The sequence below is a fragment of the Taudactylus pleione genome, unplaced genomic scaffold (genome assembly GCF_031769625.1).
Source record: "Taudactylus pleione unplaced genomic scaffold, aTauple2 ptg001750l, whole genome shotgun sequence".
In the NCBI taxonomy this organism is placed as follows: Eukaryota; Metazoa; Chordata; class Amphibia; order Anura; family Myobatrachidae; genus Taudactylus; species Taudactylus pleione.
Window position 1 is genome coordinate 361,560 of NW_028286147.1, and position 12,269 is coordinate 373,828.

Consider the following 12,269-nt stretch of genomic DNA (forward strand, 5'->3'; position numbering starts at 1 on the left):
AACCGTTTTTGAGGCTGGAACCGCTTGCCCGGATTTTCCACGCCTCCTCTAAATGATCCACCTGACCAAATAGAGGAATTACAGTGGCAACACCCATATCCTTAAAGAAGGCATATTTGGATTTAGCCACGGGGGATATGTAATAACCAAAGCCGCACGGACTGCCCGTAGAAAGCCAGGTATATAGACTTTAGACCCAGACTACGCCTCCTTTGCACTAAGGGGCTCGTGTCTGAAAAAGTCAATAATGTCACCGTCATCAGAAGTCATGTCTTTACCCGTCTGAGACCCGAAAGGCCGTTTAGAAGGCCGAAATGGTGACTTCCCCTGTAAAACGTCCATCAGGTGCTATACCATTTGGACAATAAATTCACCCACACAGGCTCCTGCGAGACCCGGGGGGGTGAAAAACAGGATACACTGGGGTACCGTCAACTGTCCAGAGGACCCCTGCATGTGATGAGACCACCACAGGCTGCGATAACCCCTTGGGAAACGCAGGGGGCGTTGCCCACAAAGGCTGTAAGCATCTTAGCCAGCCGAGGGCGGTCCCCTTTTTTGTGCAGGCACAGTGACAGAAATGGGGCGTGATATATAATACAACATGCCCTCCATAAACCCTCAGCGTCTACATATCCCTCCGCTAACTGCACCTGATATCAGTACATTATAGCTGGAAGAGGATATCTTCGTTCGCTTTCCGACATGAGGAGTGTGAACGGAGCGTATGTGACCTCCCACACAGAAAAACCACGTTTACTGTGAGGTAATAAACACCCTGCGACACCGCACCGCAAGGGCTGTAGCAGAAGAACAGGGATAGGAAAAGGCTGACAGTCAGAAATGAAAGTACAGGCAAACAGCGCTAGCATTTAAGTCACATACAATGCACAGATAACATCCTGCATTACAGGCACTGCGATCAACTACACAGACCAGAGCCTGGTAGGAAACAGTGCTGCATACACTGGCCTTAATTGAAGGAGAGGTATGCGGGGGACCCGGACCGCAATGGCATCTGTATCAGCTTCCAGCAGCGTTTGCCATCCCAAGCACATGTAGTGAGAAAATGGCCACCGAGGAGCAGAGAGAAGGCAGGGCCCGGGGGAGGAGCGCTGACACAGCCCGCTCAGACCGCTGTGGAATGGCACTGTGCAGCGGGGGAGACACCGGCTGTGAGACAGGGAAGGCGTTCTCCCCTGGCGTGCTATCAACCCCTGGGATGCCGCGCTGTACCGCACATGCTGCGGCCCGCTGTCCCTGGTGGTCTAGTGGAAGGCGCAGGATCAGTACCTGGCCCCACGCGCAGCCGGTCCCCAGGGAGCCCCCTGCCTGGGGACCAAACAGGACTGTGTTACCGGCGGGTGCCCACCGCGGGACCCCGCCGCTTACCTTGTTCCCCGTGCATCCGGCCACAGTCCAGGTAGCCGGGGATCACCGCTAGCTGTGACCCCAGCTACCTACCAGCATCCCCGGATCGGTACCGGCGTTCTTGTACCGGCGGGGTGTAGGAGTGACAGCATGGACGTCAATACTGACTGTCCTATGCTGGAGCACTCTAGTTGTGCAGCCACAGCCAGGGAGGCTGAAAATTTAACTCTGTGGTGCCTGGATGTCTGCCGTCATCGCCTATACCCCAAGGTATCCTGTGGATACCCTATGGACCCTGAAGTAGAAAGGTGGCTGTTTACAACAGACACTACACAACCCATCTTGCACAAAATCCTGCTCAGACAGGCCTGCCAAACAGGATTTACACTGGAGGCTCATCCTTCTCTCCTTTACCCTTAGACATGGCAATGTGTAACAGGTATAAAGTATAAAGTATAAATGAAATGTGACCTCTTTCACAAATTAAAAACAACACGCACCATTCAGAGGGAAGAGGAGAAACACAGTGATAGATATATCTGACAGTTTTGAAAACCAAAAGGCAGTATAAATACAGCAGCTAGCATTACAGTCACATACAATGCATAAATACATTAAAATGCTAATGCAAATGGACTCTGAATCAACTGACCAGCCCCTCAGGGGTATTGGTAGGATATAGAGTGCTATATACCTGACCCAGGGAAGAGGTATACAGGGAGACAGACCTAACCTCGGAGACCAACAGCTTTCAGCAGTGCACCCAAGGTGGACTTGTGAGTGTCTCACACATGAGGTGGTCAGACGTAGCAAACCAGACGCTGGAATCCGCAACCAGAAGTTGCGTCTGGGTTGGGGAGGAGCGGTCGGTGGAGCGCCCATCTCCCCTAAGCTGCGATTTTGACAGCATGGGTATGCTGGTAAATCAAAAAAAGAAAAGCCTGGGACTGCCTGTTTAAACCGGTGCGTCTGGATACTTGCCACGCACCACACAAAAAATGCCTGTGGCTGGGGGTGGGGTATATAGGAAGGTGGCCCTATGTATGCTGGGAGAGTCAAAGCTGTAAGCTGTTTGGTGCAATGGATTACTCAAACTACATACCCCAAGGTAGATACTGTGGACACTATGGACCCTGAAGAAGAAACCTCATGTATGCTACCATCCACTCACATGTTCTATATTGTATAAATTCACCTTTGTATTGTATTGTATTATATTGTATTGAGAGCATGTCTTATTGAGGGGGAACAATGTGTACCTTGTGCGTGCCTATAGAGTGCTCGGTCTGGGACAATAAAGTGCACAGTCTATATATTAATGTATAATTCATCTGGATTACAAATGGCTACAGGGGATGCACATAGGTACAGACATGTTTTTCCCTAAAAAAAAAAAAACAACTGGTTGAAAATGACAGTAAACTAATAATTTCTTACTTTACTACGTGCTGTGTGTGGCATACTATGGCATGCATACATGTATCTACAGCGGTCTCACCAATAACGTGATGCCACAATATTCACCTGCACCAATAATCCAAATTTGTCAAACATCCAGATCCTCTCCCGCGCCGCCTCCGCTGAAATGCCGTTCTCCATCATTGCCATGACGATGAGGTTTGCGATGCCCAGAGCCGCCTGCGCAGTACGGTATAATATGTTAGATAAAAGTGGTGTACGCAGTCCATGAATCACACAAGACTGACCCACGTAAGGTTGCCCCAATTCTTATTCTGTGTGCGCTGACAACACAATAGACGCACTTCTCTTCTTGCGGCTGCTAAAGTAGGTGATAAAACCGCATTCCCAATTCCTGTTTACTATTTGTTTACTATGAACATATTGTATATATAATAAAACCACACAGCTATCAAGAAAACCGGCAAACATACGGGGCCTGTATTAGAGTAGACATCAATAATGTACGCTCATAACTGAGGCCTTATGTATGTATTTTCTGCAGACACAACAAAATCTGATTTTTTTTTTCAGTGTAAACTAGAAGTATAAACCATTACGGACCTCTCCTGCCCCAAGGAAGAGAACCCTCTGCTCCGTAATAGGTTTACCAATCACGTTCTGCGTGGTCAGGAGTCCAGCCAGTGCCACGGAGGCCGTGCCTACAGAAACCAGAGGACACAGTGAGAAACATTTCTACAATGAACTCTTTACTAGTGAACATGCACAAAAACTACACACATTTTATATAATATACATACGGATACATTTTTACACACAGATGTACCTTGAATGTCATCATTGAAAGTGCAATATTTTTCTCGGTACTTCCTCAAAAACCTGAAGGCGTTGTGGTTTCCGAAGTCCTCAAACTGAATAAGCGTGTTCTGACCATATCTAGAAAAAAAACATAACCTATAGGTTACTCCCATACCAACACGTTCTAGGTCTGGAATTCCTGGAGGCCACACATCACTGTGGGGCAGTGCAGTAGTCTGAGTCGTTTCTGTTTCTTAGTGCTTGTTTACCGTACTGGTCACTGAAGCTGGCATGCAGGTTAGGATGATCAGTCCAACCATCCAACTTCATGACTGGTTGGAATGACAATCTGGTAACGTATGGGAGCAAATGACAGGTTGGGTACAGAATGCCAGCACTCGGAATCCTGGTGGTCAGGATCTCAACACTGGCATCCCAACAGGGTTAGGATACCTACACCTGCCGGTAAGTATCCTAAACCTAACCTCCCCCCACCCCCCCTGCAGCCTAACCCTAACCCTCCCCCTAGTGACTAACCCCAACACTCCCCCTTACCCCAATATTTACCGTTGGGATGCTGGCGGTCGGGATGTCAACTACATTCCAAACTGACAATGGACCAGTGGCGGATTTAACCTAAGGGCTGCGAGGCTGCAACCCCCCCAGTAAAATCCTCCACTTCAATGTAGTCAGTGCAGTCCGTGACTGGAGGTGGCTTTCTATTGGAAGCGCCTCCTGCCAGTCACTCACAGGCATCCCCGTTTTCAAGTCTAAAGACTTTTCGCCGGTGCGGAAAGTCAATGCATTGGAAAAGGCGAAAAAGATTTGCCTATGAAAGCTGGCGGAAAAGAGTGCAGAATTGGGGTTTTGGGGGTGCAAACTTGCGGGAACCACCCTGTACCCTTGGAACAGCCCCTCAAAAGGTAATGGTGTCAAAAAAAGATTAAAAAAAAAAAAAAAAAAAAGAAGAAAACTTAACACCCCAAAAAATTACTTTGAAAAAGGGGGCGAAAAAGTACAAAGTTGGGGGATAAACTTAAAAACTAGCGAAATAAACTCCAGGGGGGTCCCCAAGTATGCCCCAGGTGTTTTTAAGTTTGCAGGTGGATTTTTTACGGTTTTTAAAACTTCACTTTAGCAACTTTAAAATATGCTTACACCCATATTCATGTACCCCTACTTATTTTTACCAAAAAAATCTGAATAATGATATTCTTCAGAATCTTCACCACTTTTGCAAAGACGCTAATTAGCAGCTATTGAGAGCATTTAGGTCAGCAAAAAGATTGGCATGCGAAAAGTACAGGACTTTTCGCACCTATTTGAATATGCCCCTGAGTCTTTACCAATCAATATTTATCTCCAGAAAGATAATTAAGTGGGGGATGTTGGGCAGAGGGAATAGGGTAGGGTGAAGGGGAGGGGGGAGCACAATAACTAATTTCACCTGCAGTGTCTGGCACACCATGCAATCCAAATACAGCCTGGACCCATAATACATACAGCGCATCCGGAAAGTATTCACAGTGCTTCAGTTTTTCCAAAAATTTTTTTATGTTACAGCCTTATTCCAAAATGGAATAAATTCATTTTTGTCCTCAAAATTCTACACACAATACCCCATAATGACAACGTGTAAAAAGGTTTTTTTTGAGATTTTTTCAAATTTAATAATAATAATAATAATAATAATAATAATAATAAAAAAAAAAAAAAAAAAAAAAAAGAAATCACAGCCTTTGCTCAATACTTTGTTGATGCACCTTTGGCAGCAATCACAGCCTCAAGTCTTTTTGAATATGATGCCACAAGCTTGGCACACCTATCTTTGAGCAGTTTCGCCCATTCCTCTTTGCGGCACCTCTCTAGCTCCATCAGGTTGGATGGGAAGCGTCGGTGCACAGCCATTTTCAGATCTCTAAAGAGATGTTCAATCAGATTCAAGACTGGGCCACTCAAGGACATTCACAGAGTTGTCCTGAAGCCACTCCTTTGATATCTTGGCTGTGTGCTTAGGGTCATTGTCCTGCTGAAAGATGAACAGTCACCCCAGTCTGAGATCAAGAGCGCTCTGGAGCAGGTTTTCATCCAAGATGTCTCTGTACATTGCTGCATTCATCTTTCCCTCTATCCTGACTAGTATCCCAGTTCCTGCTGCTGAAAAACAGCCCCACAGCATGATGCTGCCACCAACATACTTCACTGTAGGGATGGTATTGGCCTGGTGATGAGCACTGCCTGGTTTCCTCCAATCAAAACGCCTGGCATTGACGCCAAAGAGTTCAATCTTTGTCTCATCAGACCAGAGAATTTTGTTTCTCATGGTCTGAGAGTCCTTCAGGTGCTTTTTGGCAAACTCCAGGCAGGCTGCCATGTGCTTTTTACTAAGGAGTGGCTTCCGTCTGGCCACTCTACCATACAGGCCTGATTGGTGGATTGCTACAGAGATGGTTGTCCTTCTGGAAGGTTCTCTTCTCTCCACAGAGGAATGCTGTAGCTGTGACAGAGGGACCATCGGGTTCTTGGTCACCTCCCTGACTAGGGCCCTTCTCCCACGATCGCTCAGTTTAGACGGCCGGCCAACTCTAGGAAGAGTCCTGGTGTTTCCGAACTTCTTCCATTTATGGATGATAGAGGCCACTGTGCTCATTGGGACCTTCAAAGCAGCAGATATTTTTCTGTACCCTTCCCCAGATTTGTGCCTCGAGACAATCCTGTCTCAGACGTCTACAGAGAATTCCTTGGACTTCATGCTTGGTTTGTGCTCTGACATGCACTGTCAAGTGTGGGACCTTATATAGATGGGTGTATGCCTTTCAAAATCATGTCCAATCAACTGAATTTACCACAGGTGGACTCCAATTAAGCTGTAGCAACATCTCAAGGATGATCAGTGGAAACAGGATGCACCTGAGCTCAAGTTTGAGCTTCATGGCAAAGGCTGTGAATACTTATGTACATGTGATTTCTTAGTTTTTGTATTTTTAAATTACATTTGCAAAAATCTCAAAAAAACTTTTTACACGTTGTCATTATGGGGTGTGTATAATTCTGAGGACAAAAATGAATTTATTCCATTTTGGAATAAGGCTGTAACATAACAAAATGTGGAAAAAGTGAAGCGCTGTGAATACTTTCTGGATACACTGTATTGTTTCAAAATAAAGGGATATCAGGCTGAAACAGCAAATACTACACAAATGACAGCATTTCCATACCGGTCTGTAACAGCGTCCATGAATTCGTCTATAAGATCATCATATAGCGAAGTACGGTCCCTCTTCTGGTAAAGTCCCATATAAAACGGATCTTTTAATAATGCCTATTAAAGTAAATAATGGAGTTAGCAGCTGGCAAGCTGCGTAATGCGCACTATTTTATACTCATTAGTGCACGCCAGGGACTGCTTCTTAGCAAAAGCAATATTCACAGAACTATTGATATCCCTGGGTTTGAATGGGAATCTTTTTAGGACAGTAGGTGCAATGTTTGTTGCTTCTGATATGCGAAAGTGATTGGTTAATATTAGCACACATAAGGCGGCATGTGGTAAAGTGAGGGTAAAGAACAAAACACAAGATCAAACACATATGGATGCAATCACAGAATTGGCTCTTAGTAGACCTAGGGTGTTTTGAATACAGTGATGTGTTAGGAAAAATTCTGGGTATGCGAAACCCCTGGGTATGGCTTCCTATTGAAGCATATGAACCCTGTAGTACCGGAGGCTTACACATGGTGGCATTGTGGGGTGCAAGAGAAGCATTCGGGCAAGTGGGAAAAGACTTGTAGGTTGCAGATGTGTAATATGATTAGAGAGACACTGAGACCGAGCCTCTATTCGTTGCTCATTCTGTGCCTGTCCTGTAAAGACTTATTGGGGGCATTTCAATTATTTAGCCGGGGGCTATTTTTTTTTAAAGGCACCCGACGGAACAATTCAACTGTTGCTCCATCTTAGCATGATAGTCGCCTGTGCCGCCATTTCTGCTCACAAAAATGTGCTAGGAACCCGTGGTTAGGGCACCATAACCAGGACTTTAGTCGGGTTTAGCCGTTTTACATGCCTAAACACGGTCCAATAGGGCGTGAAGCGGACGATAATGAGCGCTCAGAACAATCGAATTGCAAAACTGGGTGCTCAATTATCGCCGCAAACGCAACAATTGAATCGCCCCTTTGTGTTTATATTCAGTTACCTGTCAGATGCACTATAGTACAGAATATAACCAATGGTGCAACCAGGTTTGGAGTTGCGCTTGCAAAAATAAGAGTTATGGTATAACATACCTCAGTTAACTCTTTTTCTTTGAGGTCCATAGGGTCCACAGGATCTATCTTGGGGTATGTAGTTGGAGAGATCCACTGCACCAAACAGCTACAGCTTTAAAGCTCCCAGCATGCACTGGTCCTCCTCCCTATATACCCCGCCCCCAGCCACAGACATTCAGATTATAAATAGGCCCAACGGCAAGAGACGGAAAGTGGAGAAGGAAGTACAATGTACACAAGAAACACTCAAAATACGAAGAGGGAATCAGTGATACAAAAAAGCAAAAGAACAGATCCCAACTGAGGCCAGGTGCATCAGGGTGGGTACCCTGTGGACCATATGGACCTGAAAAGAAAAATAGTTAACTGAGGTATGTTATAAAATAACTCTTATTTTCTTCTTCAGCGTCCATAGGATCTACCTTGGGGACGTCCTAAAGCAGTTCCCTTAAGGGTAGGGATGCTCCTGCGCAGAGGGGAGAATCCGCCGCCCAAAGGAAGCATCCTGGGAGGAAAAAGTATCAAATGCATAGAATTTGATAAAGGTATGTATGGAAGACTGTCTTGCACAGCTGTTCAGCCGAGGCGCCATGTCTAACCGCCAAAGATGGTCCCACAGACCGAGTAGAATGTGCCGTCACCTTGTTTGGGACAGGGAGATCAGCCTGTGTGTAGACCTGAGAAAAAGTCGTACACAACCAGCGAGCCAAAGTCTGTTAGTTTGCTGGCTGGCTGCTGTTAAAACAGGTGCGCACCAAACAAAAATGGGCGGGGTATATAGGGAGGAGGACCAGTGCATGCTGGGAGCTTCAAAGCTGAAGCTGTTTGGTGCAGTGGATCTCTCCAACTACATACCATAAGGTAGATCCTGTGGACCCTGTAGAAGAAAGAGATCCATTATTTCTACATAGATTAAAAGCCCCTTTGTATAAATTCAATTGAGACAGATCATAATGTTATAAATTATAATCTATTGTAATACAAAGGTAAGGTTAATGTAAAAGAAAGAAAGTGACAATCAAGATGACCTAGTTAAAGTTCTTCACAATTTTTCTCTCTCAAAGGAGTTCCTTTGCACCTTGTCACTGCAGGGGGAGGCAGATGCAGAATGTGCGGAGAGATTTAAATTGGGAATGTTGTGTACTAACTGAAATCTAAATTGCAGTAAAACAATGAAATGAAGCTGCTCAGTATTTGTGACACACACACACACACACACACACACACACACACACACACACACACACACACTGCATGCAAAAACATAAATGCATTTGACCGCAACACCACGCGTTAAGCTCCGCTGGGTGAGCCTGGGGAGCTGCAAGGAAAAACCTGCATTAAGTGTACCCTCTGTGGCTTAATGCACGGGGTAATCTATAGATTCCTTCACAAGTTTTTAAGGTTAAATAAAAAAATAATTTTAAACCCTTACTGGATTATCAGTGCCAACATCGATGACCACCGGGAGGCATTTCTGAGGCCTTATGCCAGCACACGCTGTATACAAACACAGTTTCCCTACAGGAATGCCCATTCCATACACCCCAAGGTCACCAAGACCCAATATCCTTTCTCCGTCTGTCACCACCACTGCCTGGAAGAGAAACACATCAGTCTTACAATCAGTAAAACGCGTCACACCATCACGATTCTAAAGAGACAAGTACCGTACATCTAATGAATTAAAAAAGAGAAACTTCATTATAATTTTCCATTTCAAAAACAAACAAAATTTAATATAGCCAAATAATAAAAACTGTAATTTGGTCAAAGTGACAGTGCATCGTAAAACTCAACTTCAAAGGATTCTGATTGGACAGATGCTGATGTAGGATTTTTGGAAAATGGCAGCGATGAGCAAAACCAGTGCAATTCTGGCCAAATCCAGTTTTGTGGCAGATTGTGGTGGTGCTATGTTATGTATGTGGTACCCCCATAGTTAGGGGGTCACCCCTTAGCTAGTTAGGGGCTCACTTAGATGTACTGCAGCCCCAATACATTTTTTCCCCCATTATTAGATGCCTCATTAAGCCCTATAGTGCAGGCTGTGTACTTAGTATGACCCCCTCCAGCCTGGCTGTACTGAGTTTGACTGGGATGGGCAGACTGGACCCTGCGGACCACAACACAGAAATTAAGCCCTGATGTGGATTGGTGGCCTGAGTTGCGGGGTAAAGGGTTCAGGAGCAGACTTTTACAGTCAGGACTGAGAACCCAGCGGAGAAAAGCAGACCCGCCAGGGAACTTAATAAAAGTGGCAGCAGAGCATTATGGGTGCAGTGTATGTGGGGCACACGAGCCCCTGGGTCCAGGGGGGCCCCCACCGCACACACTGCACCCATATTTTTTTAAACTTACCTGTCTGTGGTCCCATGTCGGGTGTCACTACTGCTCAGAACACCGGAAAAATGGCTGCCGGTGGCTGGCCAGCCGCATCAGTCGGCTGCCAGCCACCGAGGAGAGAGGAGGGGGCCCCGCACAGGGAGTGCACACAGGCCCCCTCCTCTCTTAAAGACGCCCCTGGGCTCCACATATGGGAAAATACTGTGCAGCAACTCTTATGTAGCTGCAAGGGAGAGCGAGTGTTACCTGAAGGGGAAGTGTTGGAGGAGGATGTCGCCAGCCGTTGTGCTGTGTGTGCCTTAGCTGATAAGGCTACCATCAGCAGTGCAGCAAGTGTGGAGCGGGTCAAGCGGGAGGTCAGTGGCTGTGGCGGAGGACGTGGTGCTGCCGCAGTGAATGCTTCCCGGCTGTGGTGGTCGACGCGGGGACCTCCTGGGGAGACTGCTTCCGCAAGTGTGGTTGTTGCCCCTGGATTGCTTGGCTGCCAGGACCACGGGGGTGCCCTGCTGTCACAGACTGTGCTGAAAGGATCTGCCGCTGGGAGGACCTGCGCTGGTGTCGGAGCGCTAGAGGACGGGACTTGACTGCTGGAGCTGCCGGAGAGGAGCCTGTCTGCTTTGACCAGGCACTGCTGGGAGAAGAGGACCCCACCGAGCCTGCCTTACTGCAGCCGGACCCTTCCATGAAGAGAGAAGAAGATTGCCGCCAGTGGTCCTGCTGAGGAGGAGCTCTGGGCCGGGATGTACTAACATTTGGTGCTACTTACTGCCAATCACCGCATTCCTACTGATCGCATATGTACTAATATATGCGATCAGTACCGCAAAGAACGGCTCTTCCGATAAGAGCTGTCCTTTGCGACCCGCTCTTCGCCGTGGACTTCCGGGTTTATGACCTGGGTGTCCATCTGCACATGCGCAGACTGACACGGCGGCCACGGTGCATGCTGGGAGGGATCTGATCGGATCCCTCATACCAGCGCGATGCGGTAGAAGCCTATAGGCTTCTATAGGGTAACGGCAGCTTTTGCTGGCATTACCCTCCGCATCGGAGAGCCGGCGGCCAGGTGATGACACACACGGAAAATACGGTACAACCCCGAAAATGTTTTTTTTTTTTACAGCATTTATCCTTTAGTACATTATGTGGTAGCGTAGCCTGGCGCGGTGCTCTGCATCATGGGCGGCTACTGGATGTCGGGAGGTGGCAGAAGAGCCGCTGTAAGGTGGCGAGACCGCGATTACCCCTCACCCACCCCTCTTTATCAATGCCATGTCTAGTGGGCCCCCTTGTAGTGGGACAAAGCACTGCGTAGCTAGAGGGGGAGACTAGTGCCTGCGAGTGCCATAGGTGGTCTGGGGTCTCATTATCACTCCCCACTTATTTTTCCTTTTCATTGCAGTGGCCCAGTAATTAGGGTATTAAGTACAGTATTGTGATATTGATCCCCTGTTTTAATTTAGTTTAAATGTAATTGTGGCCTGCTATACGGGTGTATCGGTGTAATATACTGGTAAACCATCAGTGCTATTTATATTTTATTTATATGCTAAGAGAAATGTATTAAATGCAACATGTTGGTAATGTTGTTGCCATGTGACCTCTTTGCTTGCTTAATTGTATGCTAAAGAAAATGGATTGCATGCTAATAATTCATTTTTTATGATATAGCGATACTGTTATTCTCATGTTGTGCAGGTAAAATGTGTCTCATGCTAAAAGTGAATGGTTTGATTTATAAGCAAATGCTAATCTCTAAACTCTGGGTGATACCTATGTGAATGTTAAAGTTTGGTTTACCTGTAAAGTTTACACTTACTTTTGGTATTGAGCTCTCCGATTATGGGACATATGTATCAGAGCTTGATGTGAGAAAAAATTGTGAGATATACATCACCAATCAGCTTCTAACTTACATTTTGCAGGCTGTGTTTAAGAAATTATAGTTTGGAGCTGATTGGTTGGTGATATATATTTCACAATTGTATCTCACATCAAGCTTTGATACATATGCCCCTAAAGTTGGGTAGACACGTAAAAGATTTTCTGTCCAACCAGTTGGT

General features: G+C 46.3%; 1 protein-coding gene across 2 annotated transcripts in view; it reads right to left on the reverse strand.

Annotated features, from left to right (window-relative positions):
• ME2 (malic enzyme 2) overlaps positions 1 to 12,269 on the reverse strand; it is an 89,091-nt gene that overhangs the window by 54,129 nt on the left and 22,693 nt on the right. For both annotated transcript variants that reach the window (XM_088464681.1, XM_088464682.1), the window contains exons 6-10: positions 9,296 to 9,457; positions 6,807 to 6,910; positions 3,617 to 3,726; positions 3,394 to 3,491; positions 2,896 to 3,009 (exon numbers count right to left, since the gene is read on the reverse strand). In XM_088464681.1, the coding sequence (XP_088320807.1) occupies positions 2,896 to 3,009; positions 3,394 to 3,491; positions 3,617 to 3,726; positions 6,807 to 6,910; positions 9,296 to 9,457 (588 nt within the window). The remainder of the gene's footprint in view (positions 1 to 2,895; positions 3,010 to 3,393; positions 3,492 to 3,616; positions 3,727 to 6,806; positions 6,911 to 9,295; positions 9,458 to 12,269) is intronic.